This window comes from Salmo salar, chromosome 09 (assembly GCF_965601325.2).
Source record: "Salmo salar chromosome 09, fSalSal1, whole genome shotgun sequence".
NCBI lineage: Eukaryota > Metazoa > Chordata > Actinopteri > Salmoniformes > Salmonidae > Salmo > Salmo salar.
Window position 1 is genome coordinate 159,104,318 of NC_138299.1, and position 16,123 is coordinate 159,120,440.

Genomic DNA, 16,123 nt, shown 5'->3' on the forward strand with positions numbered 1-16,123 from the left:
GAAATTAAAGTGGAGATCTGTAAAACCCATTTGATTCTTGAAAAATATAACTTATAAAAATGCCTCATGAGTTTAGTTCAACTGTCTACCCGTCAGAACCACAAAATAAACAGTAAGCTTGTTTGTAAACAATGTAATTGTAACGCAACACTATTCCTTCAAAACATGACTAAAACCATCATTTTCATCTCGTGGATGATCAGTTCTTTCATCCGTAGTTCCTTCTATGAATTCTGAGAGTGGTTGCATTCCTCCAGCTCCATCCCTAAGCCGTTTACCCCAAAAAGGTGAGGGCTTTGTTATTGTTTTAATCACTTTTTTTTTTTAAAGCTGTGTATTTGTTAGGCTTTGAACTGCTGATTATATTGTCAATGAACTGACTCCTCGTGTGCAGTCCCGATTTTAAGCTTTTGTATCTGACATCCCAGGTTGTTTTTATTAAATTAATTGCCACAATTAAATGAAAAGAAATAAGTTGTGAATGCAGTGAAACAAAAGGTAGTGTAATACAAGCCACTAATATTTTTAAACTACAATTTCCCTTCAACTATTATGGGCAATACATGTCAATGGTTACATTAGATGTGTAGACAATTTTATAGAAAACTGAAGAGAACTAGGGAACAACTACCGTGAGTAATGAGAGATGCCTTTTTTTAAATGTATATTTATGAATCATTCTTTATTGATACAAATGTACACATTTTGTGTGAATTTATGATCAAACAGGTTGTCCCTTTCTCCAAGAGGAGTTCATTTGAGGGATGTTACCTTCAGATATTGTTTGTTTTGAAAGAAGTATCACAACTTCTGAATATGACCCCTGTACGATCGTGTTTTTCAACCTGGTCACAATGGACCCACAGGACTGCGTATTTCTGTTCCAGTTCGGCGTGATTTAACCCACTTGATTCGAATAAACCCAGCACTAACGCAGCTGATTTCATTTAAGCCCTTGATTAGTTGATTCAGGTGTGTTAGTGCTGGTCTGGGACAAACAGGTCCAGACCTGAGCGTCCCCACACCCAGGACTGTAAAGACGGTTATACTGCCTTACCAAGCAAACTGCTCATAGAGCCAAACTGAGAGAAATGAATTGTAGACAGATCATTGTGGAGATGTGGTAATCTGTTGTCTTACGATTAGTTTTTTTATTTTTATATATTGATATTGACCCTGACCTCGACGTGACCTCTGACCCTAGACGGTAGTTACTGCCTTCTTGCTTGGTTACACCCACTGGAATACATTTCCAAACGTGTGTTTGTAATATATTTATTTGTGTGTGGCTGTTAGTGTCATAGTTTGATACTTGTATCAGCGAAGAACAACAAATAATACCGAGGTAAACCGTAGACGCTGCAGGCCCAAGCTCAGTGACACCGAGGTAAACCGTAGACACTGCAGCCCCAAGCTCAGTGACACCGAGGTAAACCGTAGACACTGCAGCCCCAAGCTCAGTGACACCGAGGTAAACCGTAGACACTGCAGCCCCAAGCTCAGTGACACCGAGGTAAACCGTAGACACTGCAGCCCCAAGCTCAGTGACACCGAGGTAAACCGTAGACACTGCAGCCCCAAGCTCAGTGACACCGAGGTAAACCGTAGACACTGCAGCCCCAAGCTCAGTGACACCGAGGTAAACCGTAGACACTGCAGCCCCAAGCTCAGTGACAGCGAGGTAAACCGTAGACACTGCAGCCCCAAGCTCAGTGACACCGAGGTAAACCGTAGACACTGCAGCCCCAAGCTCAGTGACAGCGAGGTAAACCGTAGACACTGCAGCCCCAAGCTCAGTGACACCGAGGTAAACCGTAGACACTGCAGCCCCAAGCTCAGTGACACCGAGGTAAACCGTAGACACTGCAGCCCCAAGCTCAGTGACAGCGAGGTAAACCGTAGACACCGAGGTAAACCGTAGACACTGCTTGTTTTCGCTTTAACTTTTTGCAGTTACTGCAAACATGACCCCCCCCCCCCCACCTCAACACTATGGAGGCAGGATATTTGTCCACATGATCAAGCATGTATTTAATGTATAAAAAATGTCAACTCATTTTCGACCAAATGCTCTTTTGCTTGGTAGGACAGTGTAGACCAGTTACTTACTAGTCTTTTGCTTGGTAGGACAGTGTAGACCAGTTAATAGTATTTTGCTTGGTAGGACAGTGTAGACCAGTTAGTCTTTTGCTTGGTAGGACAGTGTAGACCAGTTAATAGTATTTTGCTTGGTAGGACAGTGTAGACCAGTTAATAGTCTTTTGCTTGGTAGGGCAGTGTAGACCAGTTAATAGTATTTTGCTTGGTAGGACAGTGTAGACCAGTTACTAATCGTTTGAACTCATGTAGCCTACTATGAAACATAATTACCGACGCCAACGGTAACCGTACACATACCTGCTTTTGAACTGTAGCCAACAACTTGAACATAATGTGTGTGTACGTACATACATATACACACATACACACATACATGCATACATACATACATATACACACATACACACATGCATATACACACATACACACATATACACACATACACACATACACATACATATACACACATACATACATATACACACATACACACATACACACATACATGCATACATACATGCATGCACACATACATATACACACATACATATACACACATACATACATATACACACATACATACATACATGCATACATACATACATATACACACATACATATACACACATACATACATATACACACATACATACATACATGCATACATACATACACATACACACATACACACATACACACATACACACATACACACATATACACACATACACACATACATATACACACATACACACATACATATACACACATACACACATATACACACATACACACATACACATACATATACACACATACATACATATACACACATACACACATACATACATACACATACATATACACACATACACACATACATACATGCATACATGCATACATATACACACATACATACATATACACACATACATATACACACATACACACATACATGCATACACATACATATACACACATACACACATACATACATGCATACATGCATACATATACACACATACATACATATACACACATACATACATATACACACATACATACATATACACACATACATACATATACACACATACACACATACACATACATATACATACACACATACATATACATACACACATACATATACACACATACACACATACATACATGCATACATGCATACATATACACACATACATACATATACACACATACATACATATACACACATACATACATATACACACATACACACATACACACATACACACATACACACATATACACACATACACACATACATATACACACATACACACATACATATACACACATACACACATATACACACATACACACATACACATACATATACACACATACATACATATACACACATACACACATACATACATACACATACATATACACACATACACACATACATACATGCATACATGCATACATATACACACATACATACATATACACACATACATATACACACATACACACATACATGCATACACATACATATACACACATACACACATACATACATGCATACATGCATACATATACACACATACATACATATACACACATACATACATATACACACATACATACATATACACACATACATACATATACACACATACACACATACACATACATATACATACACACATACATATACACACATACATACATATACACACATACACACATACATACATATACACACATACATACATATACACACATACATACATATACACACATACACACATACACATACATATACATACACACATACATGCATGCATGCACGCACACATACATATACACACATACATACATATACACACATACACACATACACATACATACATACACACATACATACATATACACACATACACACATACACATACATATACACACATACATACATGCATACATACATACATACATATACACACATACACACATACATACATGCATACATGCATGCACACATACATATACACACACACATACATACATGCATACATGCATGCACACATACATATACATACATACATACAGTTGAAGTCGGAAGTTTACATACACCTTAGCCAAATACATTTAATCTCAGTTTTTCACAATTCCTGACATTTAATCCTAGTAAAAATGCCCTGTCTTAGGTCAGTTAGGATCACCACTTTATTTTAAGAATGTGAAATGTCAGAATGATAGTAGAGAGAATGATTTATTTCAGCTTTTATTTCTTTCATCACATTCCCAGGGGGTCAGAAGTTTACATACACTCAATTAGTATTTGGTAGCGTTGCCTTTAAATTGTTTGTCTTGGGTCAGACGTTTCAGGTAGCCTTCCACAAGCTTCCCACAATAAGTTGGGTGAATTTTGGCCCATTCCTCCTGACAGAGCTGGTGTAACTGAGTCAGATGTGTAGGCCTCCTTGCTCGCACAGGCTTTTTCAGTTCTGCCCACAAATGTTCTATAGGATTGAGGTCAGGGCTTTGTGATGGCCACTCCAATACCTTGACTTTGTTGTCCTTAAACCATTTTGCAACAACTTTGGAAGTATGCTTGGGGTCATTGTCTATTTGGAAGACCCATTTGCGACCAAGCTTTAACTTCCTGACTGATGTCTTGAGAGGTTGCTTCAGTATATCCACATAATTTTCCTCCTTCATGATGCCATCTATTTTGTGAAGTGCACCAGTCCCTCCTGCAGCAAAGCACCCCACAACATGATGCTGCCACCCCGTGCTTCACGGTTAGGATGGTGTTCTTCGGCTTGCAAGCCTCCCCATTTTTCCTCCTAATATAACGATGGTCATTATGGCCAATCAGTTCTATTTTGTTTCATCAGACCAGAGGACATTTCTCCAAAAAGTACGATCTTTGTCCCCATGTGCAGTTGCAAACCGTAGTCTGGCTTTTTTATGGCAGTTTTGGAGCAGTGGCTTCCTTGCTGAGCGGCCTTTCAAAGGTTATGTCGATATAGAACTCGTTTTACTGTGGATAAACATTTTTGTACCTGTTTCCTCCAGCATCTTCACAAGGTCCTTTGTTGTTCTGGGATTGATTTGCACTTTTCACACAAGTACGTTCATCTCTAGGAGACAGAACGTGTCTCCTTCCTGAGCGATATGACGGCTGCGTGGTCCCATGGTGTTTATACTTGTGTACTATTGTTTGTACAGATGAACATACCTTCAGGTGAACATACCTTCAGGTGTTTGGACATTTCTCCCAAGGATGAACTAGACTTGTGGAGGTCTACAATTTCTTTCCTGAGGTCTAGGCTGATTTTCTTTTGATTTTCCCATGATGTCAAGCAAAGAGGCACTGAGTTTGAAGGTAGGCCTTGAAATACATCCACAGGTACACCTCCAATTGACTCAAATGATGTCAATTAGCCTATCAGAAGCTTCTAAAGCCATGACATCATTTTCTGGAATTTTCCAAGCTGTTTAAAGGCACAGTCAACTTAGTGTATGTAAACTTCTGAACCACTGGAAATGTGATACAGTGAAATAATCTGTCAGTAAACAATTGTTGGAAAAATAAATTGTCATGCAGAAAGTAGATGTCCTCACCGACTTTCAAAACTATAGTTTGTTAAAAATAAATTTGTGAAGTGGTTGAAAAACGATTTTTAATGACTCCAACCTAAAGTGTATGTAAACTTCCCACTTCAACTGTATGTATTATAGGTGGTACTGTCTGGCTCCCACGGTATGTTGATCATCAGGGTTGTGGGTTCCAATCCCACTGGAACCACCCATATGAAAACATATGCCTGAGTTACTGTAAGGAGCTTGAGATATAATCTATCATATTATAAACACACCAAGTATGATACTATTCTAATACAAACTCTCTAATTTATTATGTTTTGGAGGAGAAGAAGAAGTAGACGAGAAATCCATGAGTTATGTCTAGTCCATCTATGAGTCCACCTGGCAGAATTTATGTTGTGAACTGCTTCCATCCTTCCAACAGAGCTCCTTTTTGTCCTTACCGCTTTAACCAAGGACAGATTTTTATTTGATTTTTTCTGTATTTTTTTCTACCTGTGAAACCAGTTTCCTTTCCACTCTGTCGTACCTGCTGGAACCAAACTGCTGGCTCTGATACTCAGGCCAGCTGAGTACAGCTTGGTTCGGCTCGGCTCGGTTCAGTAGTGTGAGAAGCCATCCCAGGTGTGGACACTCCAACCAATCAGTAACATTCATTGATCAAGTAGGCGCCAGGGAGAACTTCTAACCAGCGGGGCTGGATAAAACTCAAGGGGATGAGTTCATTAACAGCCCTGCACTACTGTGATCACAAAATGACATGAGCTACGGGTCTGTCATCATCGTTATGGAGCTGCAGCACACCCTAGTGAGCAAAGCGTCTGATGGAAGAATAACAACAAACAGTGAAGCTCTTTTTTTTTCTCTCTGGTCGATCACTGCCAATGATCTCTTGGTCCAGACTGACACAAATATCTTGTTTCTGCATGTTACAGCAGTCTTAGTCATCTTCCGTCAGTGTCTTTTAGTGAATATTTCTCAATGCACACCATTGCTTACTGCAGTGCACTGACACACTGGGGAACTTTAGCTCATTTGCCCCTCTGAATCACGTTGGTAGCCTAGTGGTTAGTGAGGGGGCAGGTAGCCTAGTGGTTAGAGGAGGGGGCGGGTAGCCTAGTGGTTAGAGGAGGGGGCGGGTAGCCTAGTGGTTAGAGGAGGGGGCGGGTAGCCTAGTGGTTAGAGGAGGGGGCGGGTAGCCTAGTGGTTAGAGGAGGGGGCGGGTAGCCTAGTGGTTAGAGGAGGGGGCGGGTAGCCTAGTGGTTAGAGGAGGGGGCGGGTAGCCTAGTGGTTAGAGGAGGGGGCGGGTAGCCTAGTGGTTAGAGGAGGGGGCGGGTAGCCTAGTGGTTAGAGGAGGGGGCGGGTAGCCTAGTGGTTAGAGGAGGGGGCGGGTAGCCTAGTGGTTAGAGGAGGGGGCGGGTAGCCTAGTGGATAGAGGAGGCGGGTAGCCTAGTGGTTAGAGGAGGAGGCGGGTAGCCTAGTGGATAGAGGAGGCGGGTAGCCTAGTGGATAGAGGAGGCGGGTAGCCTAGTGGATAGAGGAGGCGGGTAGCCTAGTGGATAGAGGAGGCGGGTAGCCTAGTGGATAGAGGAGGCGGGTAGCCTAGTGGATAGAGGAGGCGGGTAGCCTAGTGGATAGAGGAGGCGGGTAGCCTAGTGGATAGAGGAGGCGGGTAGCCTAGTGGATAGAGGAGGCGGGTAGCCTAGTGGATAGAGGAGGCGGGTAGCCTAGTGGATAGAGGAGGCGGGTAGCCTAGTGGTTAGAGGAGGGGGCGGGTAGCCTAGTGGTTAGAGGAGGGGGCGGGTAGCCTAGTGGTTAGAGGAGGGGGCGGGTAGCCTAGTGGTTAGAGGAGGGGGCGGGTAGCCTAGTGGTTAGAGGAGGGGGCGGGTAGCCTAGTGGTTAGAGGAGGGGGCGGGTAGCCTAGTGGTTAGAGGAGGGGGCGGGTAGCCTAGTGGTTAGAGGAGGGGGCGGGTAGCCTAGTGGTTAGAGGAGGCGGGTAGCCTAGTGGATAGAGGAGGAGGCGGGTAGCCTAGTGGATAGAGGAGGAGGCGGGTAGCCTAGTGGATAGAGGAGGCGGGTAGCCTAGTGGATAGAGGAGGCGGGTAGCCTAGTGGATAGAGGAGGCGGGTAGCCTAGTGGATAGAGGAGGCGGGTAGCCTAGTGGATAGAGGAGGCGGGTAGCCTAGTGGATAGAGGGGGCGGGTAGCCTAGTGGTTAGAGGAGGGGGCGGGTAGCCTAGTGGTTAGAGGAGGGGGCGGGTAGCCTAGTGGTCAGAGGAGGGGGCGGGTAGCCTAGTGGTCAGAGGAGGGGGCGGGTAGCCTAGTGGTCAGAGGAGGGGGCGGGTAGCCTAGTGGTCAGAGGAGGGGGCGGGTAGCCTAGTGGTCAGAGGAGGGGGCGGGTAGCCTAGTGGTCAGAGGAGGGGGCGGGTAGCCTAGTGGTCAGAGGGGGGGCGGGTAGCCTAGTGGTCAGAGGGGGGGCGGGTAGCCTAGTGGTCAGAGGGGGGGCGGGTAGCCTAGTGGTCAGAGGGGCGGCGGGTAGCCTAGTGGTCAGAGCGTTGGACTAGTAACCGAAAGGTTGATGGATCGAATCACTGAGCTGACAAGGTACAAATCTGTCGTTCTGCCCCTGAACAAGGCAGTTAACCCACTGTTCCCCAGTAGGCCGTCACTGAAAATACACATTTGTTCTTAACTGACCTGCCTAGTTAAAATAAAGGTAAAATAAAACATGCTCACTACCTCCACCTAGAAGATGAGTGTTATTGTCAGTAGTGACAACCAGGCAATAAAATAAAAACGTGTGATTTTTTTTTCTTTGAGCTCCCAACTGGTATGAATTGGAATTACACTGGACTGTGTTGTTTCAGTGTTAATCAGGTGGAGACTATAAACGTCATCCTCACCTGTACAGAGTGTATGGAAATGCACTGATATTATCTATGGCCAGTAATAAACTGGGACCTAAAGCACTTGTGGGTTGTTCTGACGTCAGTAACAGCTCTGGGTAGTGATATGTGACATTAGTCATGACATGTGAACTGAATACAATACAACTTTTTTTTATTTGTCAAATGTTTGGTTTTTCTTAACAACAGAAAGTGGTATTCTGCTCTTATCTCACAATCCAACGACCCAGAAAACACGCAAATACACACATTTGTCAGAAGCACAGGATCAGCCCTGGAGGAATTTTTTTGGGGGGCCTTAAGTGCGGCGTCCGAGGGCACAGCGGTAGGTGAGTGTGTCTAGGATGTGACACCAACAGTCCTCCAGATGCCAGTTTAGTCCCCACATCCCACCATGTCATTTCAACGTGGAAATGTTTTGGTTCAAATCAAATGTTATTTGTCACATGCGCCGATTTTTAAATTCTTACTTACAAGTCGTTAACCAACAATGCAGTTCAAGAAATAGAGTTAAGAAAATTATTACAATTTAAAATAAAAACAAACAATTAAAATAACGAGGCTATATACAGGAAGTACAGGTTAGTCAAGGTCATTTGTACATGTAGGTAGGGGTAAAGTGACTATATATATATATATATATTTTTAACCTGTTTATTTAACTAGGCAAGTCAGTTAAGAACAAATTCTTATTCACAATGACGGCCTAGGAACAGTGCCTTGTTCAGGGGCAGAACGACAGATTTTTACCTCAGCTCAGGGATTCGATCTTGCAACCTTTCGGTTACTAGTCCAACACTAACCACTAGGCTACTATCCATAGATAAACTATGAGTAACAGCAGTGTAAAAACAAAAAAAAGGGGGGGGGGGGGGTCAATGTAAATAGTCCGGGTGGCCATTTGATTAATTGTTCATCAGTCTTATGGCTTGGAGTTAGAAACTGTTAAGGACCCTTTTGGACCTAGACTTGGCGCTCCGGTACCGCTTGCCGTGCGGTAGCAGAGAGAACAGTCTTTGACTTGGGTGACTGGAGTCTTTGACAATTCTTTGGGTCTTCCTCTGACACCGCCTAGTATATAGGTCCTGGATGGCAGGAAGCTTGGCACCAGTGATTTTACTGGGCTGTACGTACTCCCCTCTGTAGCGCCTGCCGGTCAGATGCCGAGCAGTTGACATTGATCAATGAGATTTCAACCTTTTTATTCACCCACTCAAAGACAGCCAGATGTTTATTGATATCCCAATGTGTTATTATTATGCTTTTAATTTGCACTAAACGTGCAAAGAAATAAATGTTTAATGTGGGACCTTTTTTATATAGACGGGTGTGTGCCTTTCCAAATCATTTTCAATCAATTGAATTTACCACAGGTTGTAGAAACATTTCACGGAGGGTCAATGGAAACAGGATGCACCTGAGCTCAATTTTGAGTCTCATAGCAAAGGGTCTGAATACTTTTGTAAATAAGGTATTTCTGTTTTGTTTTTTTGGAACAAATTTCTAAAAACCTGTTTTCACTTTGTGATTTGAGGTATTGTGTGTAGATTGATGAATAAGGCTGTAACCTAAGAAAATGTGGATAAAGTCAAGTGGTCTGAATACTTTCAGAAGGCACCTGGTTGCTCATATTCTAATAGTTAGCCTAATTTCAGTTTGTGACCAAAACAAGCAGTCGTTGTGTAGAGAATCATTGTACCATCTAAACCGCTGTTAAATATACACTGCTCAAAAAAATAAAGGGAACACTTAAACAACACAATGTAACTCCAAGTCAATCACACTTCTGTGAAATCAAACTGTCCACTTAGGAAGCAACACTGATTGACAATAAATTTCACATGCTGTTGTGCAAATGGAATAGACAACAGGTGGAAATTATAGGCAATTAGCAAGACACCCCCAATAAAGGAGTGGTTCTGCAGGTGGGGACCACAGACCACTTCTCAGTTCCTATGCTTCCTGGCTGATGTTTTGGTCACTTTTGAATGCTGGCGGTGCTTTCACTCTAGTGGTAGCATGAGACGGAGTCTACAACCCACACAAGTGGCTCAGGTAGTGCAGCTCATCCAGGATGGCACATCAATGCGAGCTGTGGATAGAAGGTTTGCTGTGTCTGTCAGCGTAGTGTCCAGAGCATGGAGGCACTACCAGGAGACAGGCCAGTACATCAGGAGACGTGGAGGAGGCCGTAGGAGGGCAACAACCCAGCAGCAGGACCGCTACCTCCGCCTTTGTGCAAGGAGGAGCAGGAGGAGCACTGCCAGAGCCCTGCATGCAAAATGACCTCCAGCAGGCCACAAATGTGCATGTGTCTGCTCAAACGGTCAGAAACAGACTCCATGAGGGTGGTATGAGGGCCCGACGTCCACAGGTGGGGGTTGTGCTTACAGCCCAACACCGTGCAGGACGTTTGGCATTTGCCAGAGAACACCAAGATTGGCAAATTCGCCACTGGCGCCCTGTGCTCTTCACAGATGAAAGCAGGTTCACACTGAGCACATGTGACAGACGTGACAGAGTCTGGAGACGCCGTGGAGAACGTTCTGCTGCCTGCAACATCCTCCAGCATGACCGGTTTGGCGGTGGGTCAGTCATGGTGTGGGGTGGCATTTCTTTGGGGGGCCGCACAGCCCTCCATGTGCTCGCCAGAGGTAGCCTGACTGCCATTAGGTACCGAGATGAGATCCTCAGACCCCTTGTGAGACCATATGCTGGTGCGGTTGGCCCTGGGTTCCTCCTAATGCAAGACAATGCTAGACCTCATGTGGCTGGAGTGTGTCAGCAGTTCCTGCAAGAGGAAGGCATTGATGCTATGGACTGGCCCGCCCGTTCCCCAGACCTGAATCCAATTGAGCACATCTGGGACATCATGTCTCGCTCCATCCACCAACGCCACGTTGCACCACAGACTGTCCAGGAGTTGGCGGATGCTTTAGTCCAGGTCTGGGAGGAGATCCCTCAGAGACCATCCGCCACCTCATCAGGAGCATGCCCAGGCGTCGTAGGGAGGTCATACAGGCACGTGGAGGCCACACACACTACTGAGCCTCATTTTGACTTGTTTTAAGGACATTACATCAAAGTTGGATCAGCCTGTAGTGTGGTTTTCCACTTTAATTTTGAGTGTGACTCCAAATCCAGACCTCCATGGGTTGATAAATTGGATTTCCATTGATTATTTTTGTGTGATTTTGTTGTCAGCACATTCAACTATGTAAAGAAAAGTGTTTAATAAGATTATTTCTTTCATTCAGATCTAGGATGTGTTGTTTAAGTGTTCCCTTTATTTTTTTGAGCACTATATTTTCCATAACCAAAAATAATGTATTTTCAGCTGTTTTGAAGCTGTGTACAATACCGAAAGGAAAACAAATCTTAAGAACGGGAAGCATAGAAATAGTGCGCATAGAACAGATATACCTTCTCTTAGACTTGCTTTCAATGAGAATGACAGATCTATAGCTCACTTTTCTATGTGGATTTGGTCGGGTCGGACCAAAAGTGACATATTACAGCTTTTAACTGTAAAAATAGCCATTTGAATGTTTTCATCTGATTTGTCAAACAAATTAGTTCAAAGACTAAGGTTACCTTCGCTTGTTCATCCAAAAATAATTAGAGCATTCGAACAGTGCACTTTGCAGCTGTCGATGGGTGCAATAGTCCATCGCTGTCGATGGGTGCAGCCACGCGTCGAGGGTGCGCCATCGCTGTCGATGGGTGCAATAGCCGTCGCGCGAGGGTGCGCTGTCGATGGGTGCAATAGTCCATCGCTGTCGATGGGTGCAATAGTCCATTATTATGAACCAGTACATGGGTGATTGATGACATGTTTCTACTATTATGAGAAATTATTGATCTATTATGAATTATTATTTGGCTGTACATGGATTCATGTACTTTTAAAAAAAAAAATTGTAACCTGGGTACAGTAGCACAGAATAGGCTCAGCGTCGTCAGGGTTTGGCCGGGGAATGCCGTCATTGTAAATAAGAAATTGTTCTTAATTAACTTGTCTAGTTAAATAAAGGTTAAATAAAATAAAAAAAAATGTAAACACCTGCTTGTCGAACATTTAAGTCTAAAATCATGGTGAAGAGTGATACATCACTTCAGAGAACGCGTTTCCACTTCTCCAGAGTCCAATGGCGGTGAGCTTTACACCACTCCAGCCGATGCTTGGCATTACACATGGTGATCTTAGGGTTTGTGTGCATCTGCTCGGCCATGGAAACCCATTTCATGAAGCTTCCGACTAACAGTTATTGTGCTGATGTTGCTTCCAAAGGCAGTTTTTTTTTTTTTATTATGATTTTGATATTCTTGTGTTTGTCTCCAGGTGCCTCCAGTCCAGCCAGTAGGGTCTATGGGTGGTCTCCCTGGATTCCCTGGCCCTCCCCCCTCCCTCACCCCCGGTGGACCCCCTCTCTTCCTGCCCGCTGGCTTCAACCCCACACATCCTCCAGGTAACACGTGACACAACGTTATGGAACTGAACCAAATGAACAACTAGAGGTTCACAAACCAATGTTCTCCTTCCCCCCCCTACGATTGTCGTTTTGTAGAGTTAGAATATATTTGTTATGAAATTGACAAGAGGTCCAAACCAAATAAGTCACAACCTTCAACATGTTTAAAGTTTGTTGTAATTTGTTGTATGAAATGGGTTTTGTGCACTTGATTTTACGTTTTCTAACCCATATGTTGTGTGTCTCTGCTCTGTCTGCAGGTTTCCCTCCTCCAGTAGTGGGTGGGCCAGGGAGCACCAAATATGACTCTGGATCTAAAGACAAGGCTGGAGGGTGTGGTGGCCCCTCAGACACTCTAGACAGCCAGCTGGGAGCTCCAGGTCCAGGCGGACCAGGGGCCGTGATGAGTCCTCCAGGCCCAGCAGTGTTACTGGGTCCCAGGCCGGCCATGCTGCCCATGCAGCCTCGTCCGGGACTACCACCCCCTCACCTCCAGCCCCACTTCCCCCCTCACCTCCCTCCCCCCAACATGCCCCCTATGATGATGGGCCCCAGGGGCCCCAACCCTATGTTCCCCCCCAGGGGGGGCCCTCCAGGTGGGTTCAGGATGCCCATGGGACACCCTTCCATGGAGGACTTTCCTCACGGACCCCCCAGACATCCCTTCCAGCCCGGACCCCCCGGGGAAGAAGAGGGCAACAGGGAGGGCGGGAGATACTTCAGGGGCGAGAGGCCAGGGTTTGGGGGACGTGACGGGGATGGGGGTCGGTTTGGGGAGCGGGGGAGAGGGTTTCCTAGAGGAAGAGGAGGCGGAAATGGTTGGTCCATGGATGGGCCTGAGGGGAGGGATCGCTTCATGAACCGACGGGATAGATTTGAATGGTGATGAGGCAGAGCCAGGAGGTGTCCGCCGTAGAGACTGGGGTCCTGTTCAGGAGGGAGAAAACGTTTTGGAACAGAGTGAAACGGGAATGAACTACCTGAACTTGTCCAGTAAAAACACAGAGTTTTTTTTGTTTGTTTTGCTGAACACAACCCAGATGTCTGACCTCGAGAACTACTTGGAGACTGGGCACACGGATTCAGACGCAGACGTTGTAATGTACATCCTGTCCCTGACGATTTTCTCCACCGTTCCAAAGACATTAAGACTAACACAGAGAGAAAAATATTATGGGATGCTTTCCCATAACATAGAATAAGCCCAGTCCATGAATTAAAAAGCAGGTTCAATGGAGTATCTCTGTTAGAATAACTTCTTAGTCCAGGACTAGATTTAATCTGTGTCTGGGGAAACCTACCCTATGAGAATATCGCCGTTTAAACCAGTGGAAGTCTAATTTTGAAGTCCGTTCGTATGAAGAACTTTGTCCTACCTTTTTGATCTGGTATGTTCTGAGAGAAAAATACTGCTTTCTATATATTGTATTTGTGCTGATGGCCAATATTCTGTTTTTGTATCTTTTGAGTGAATGTTTTTTGTTTCTTCTCCAGTAAGTCTGTCGCTAGGGCAGTGAGGAGAAAACAGACTGTTGATCTGAAAACACGATCGTCCTTGTATTGGTGGGGGAGGGATGGGGGCTCAAAACGTGAAAATCTTTTTCTTCAGAATTTATCATTAGCAATTTGTTTTTAGTAAACTATTTTTGTACAAATGTAAGTGTCTTTTTGTTGTTGTTGTAAGTTCTTCATGGGAGGCATATTAAATGTAATGTTATTTTTGTTTTAACTCACTCGTACAAGGGACGACTAGGCAGTTCCATTGTCTACCAGTAGAGGGTGCTGTACCACTTCTTTACGTGGGATAGTAGCTAGGGTCTCACTTGGGAAGCATGCCAAATTCCACCCTATTCTGTATATAGTGCCCTACTTTTGACCAGGGAATACGGTGGGGACTAGGCCCCTTGAGAAGATGGGCAAGTCCCTGTCCAGAATTGTGTTGCCTGGAAGAAAAAAACTGGGGAAAATGCTCCTCATCAAACGTACACAGGATACAGCAACTGTTAAACAGTACAGTGGAAGTCTAACCTTGAGAGGTCTTTCCCAACAATGCAGTGACACTAATATAGATAATGATAGAAAATAGAATATAAATTACTGTCAGTGTGTATATATACAGGTCAGTGTGTGTGTGTATACAGGTCAGTGTGTGTATATACAGGTCAGTGTGTGTATATATACAGGTCAGTGTGTGTATATACAGGTCAGTGTGTGTATATACAGGTCAGTGTGTGTATATATACAGGTCAGTGTGTGTATATATACAGGTCAGTGTGTGTATATATACAGGTCAGTGTGTGTATATATACAGGTCAGTGTGTGTATATACAGGTCAGTGTGTGTGTATATACAGGTCAGTGTGTGTATGTATATACAGGTCAGTGTGTGTATGTATATACAGGTCAGTGTGTGTAGTATATACAGGTCAGTGTGTGTATGTATATACAGGTCAGTGTGTGTATATATACAGGTCAGTGTGTGTATGTATATACAGGTCAGTGTGTGTATATATACAGGTCAGTGTGTGATATATACAGGTCAGTGTGTGTATATATACAGGTCAGTGTGTGTATATACAGGTCAGTGTGTGTATATACAGGTCAGTGTGTATATATACAGGTCAGTGTGTATATATACAGGTCAGTGTGTGTGTATACAGGTCAGTGTGTGTATATACAGGTCAGTGTGTGTATATACAGGTCAGTGTGTATATATACAGGTCAGTGTGTATATATACAGGTCAGTGTGTATATATACAGGTCAGTGTGTGATATATACAGGTCAGTGTGTGTATATATACAGGTCAGTGTGTGTGTATACAGGTCAGTGTGTGTGTATACAGGTCAGTGTGTGTGTATACAGGTCAGTGTGTGTATATACAGGTCAGTGTGTGTGTATACAGGTCAGTGTGTGTGATATATACAGGTCAGTGTGTGTGTGTATATATACAGGTCAGTGTGTGTGTGTATATATACAGGTCAGTGTGTGTATATACAGGTCAGTGTGTGTGATATACAGGTCAGTGTGTGTGTATACAGGTCAGTGT

At 44.0% G+C, this 16,123-nt stretch overlaps 1 protein-coding gene across 2 annotated transcripts in view; it reads left to right on the forward strand.

Annotated features, from left to right (window-relative positions):
* LOC106613351 (SR-related and CTD-associated factor 4) overlaps window positions 1-14,806 on the forward strand; it is a 47,816-nt gene extending 33,010 nt beyond the window's left edge. For both annotated transcript variants that reach the window (XM_082956506.1, XM_082956505.1), the window contains 2 exons: window positions 12,948-13,074; window positions 13,338-14,806. In XM_082956506.1, coding sequence (XP_082812632.1) covers window positions 12,948-13,074; window positions 13,338-13,963 — 753 coding nt within the window. In that variant the 3' untranslated portion in view covers window positions 13,964-14,806. The remainder of the gene's footprint in view (window positions 1-12,947; window positions 13,075-13,337) is intronic.
* The last annotated feature ends 1,317 nt before the right edge of the window (window positions 14,807-16,123 follow it).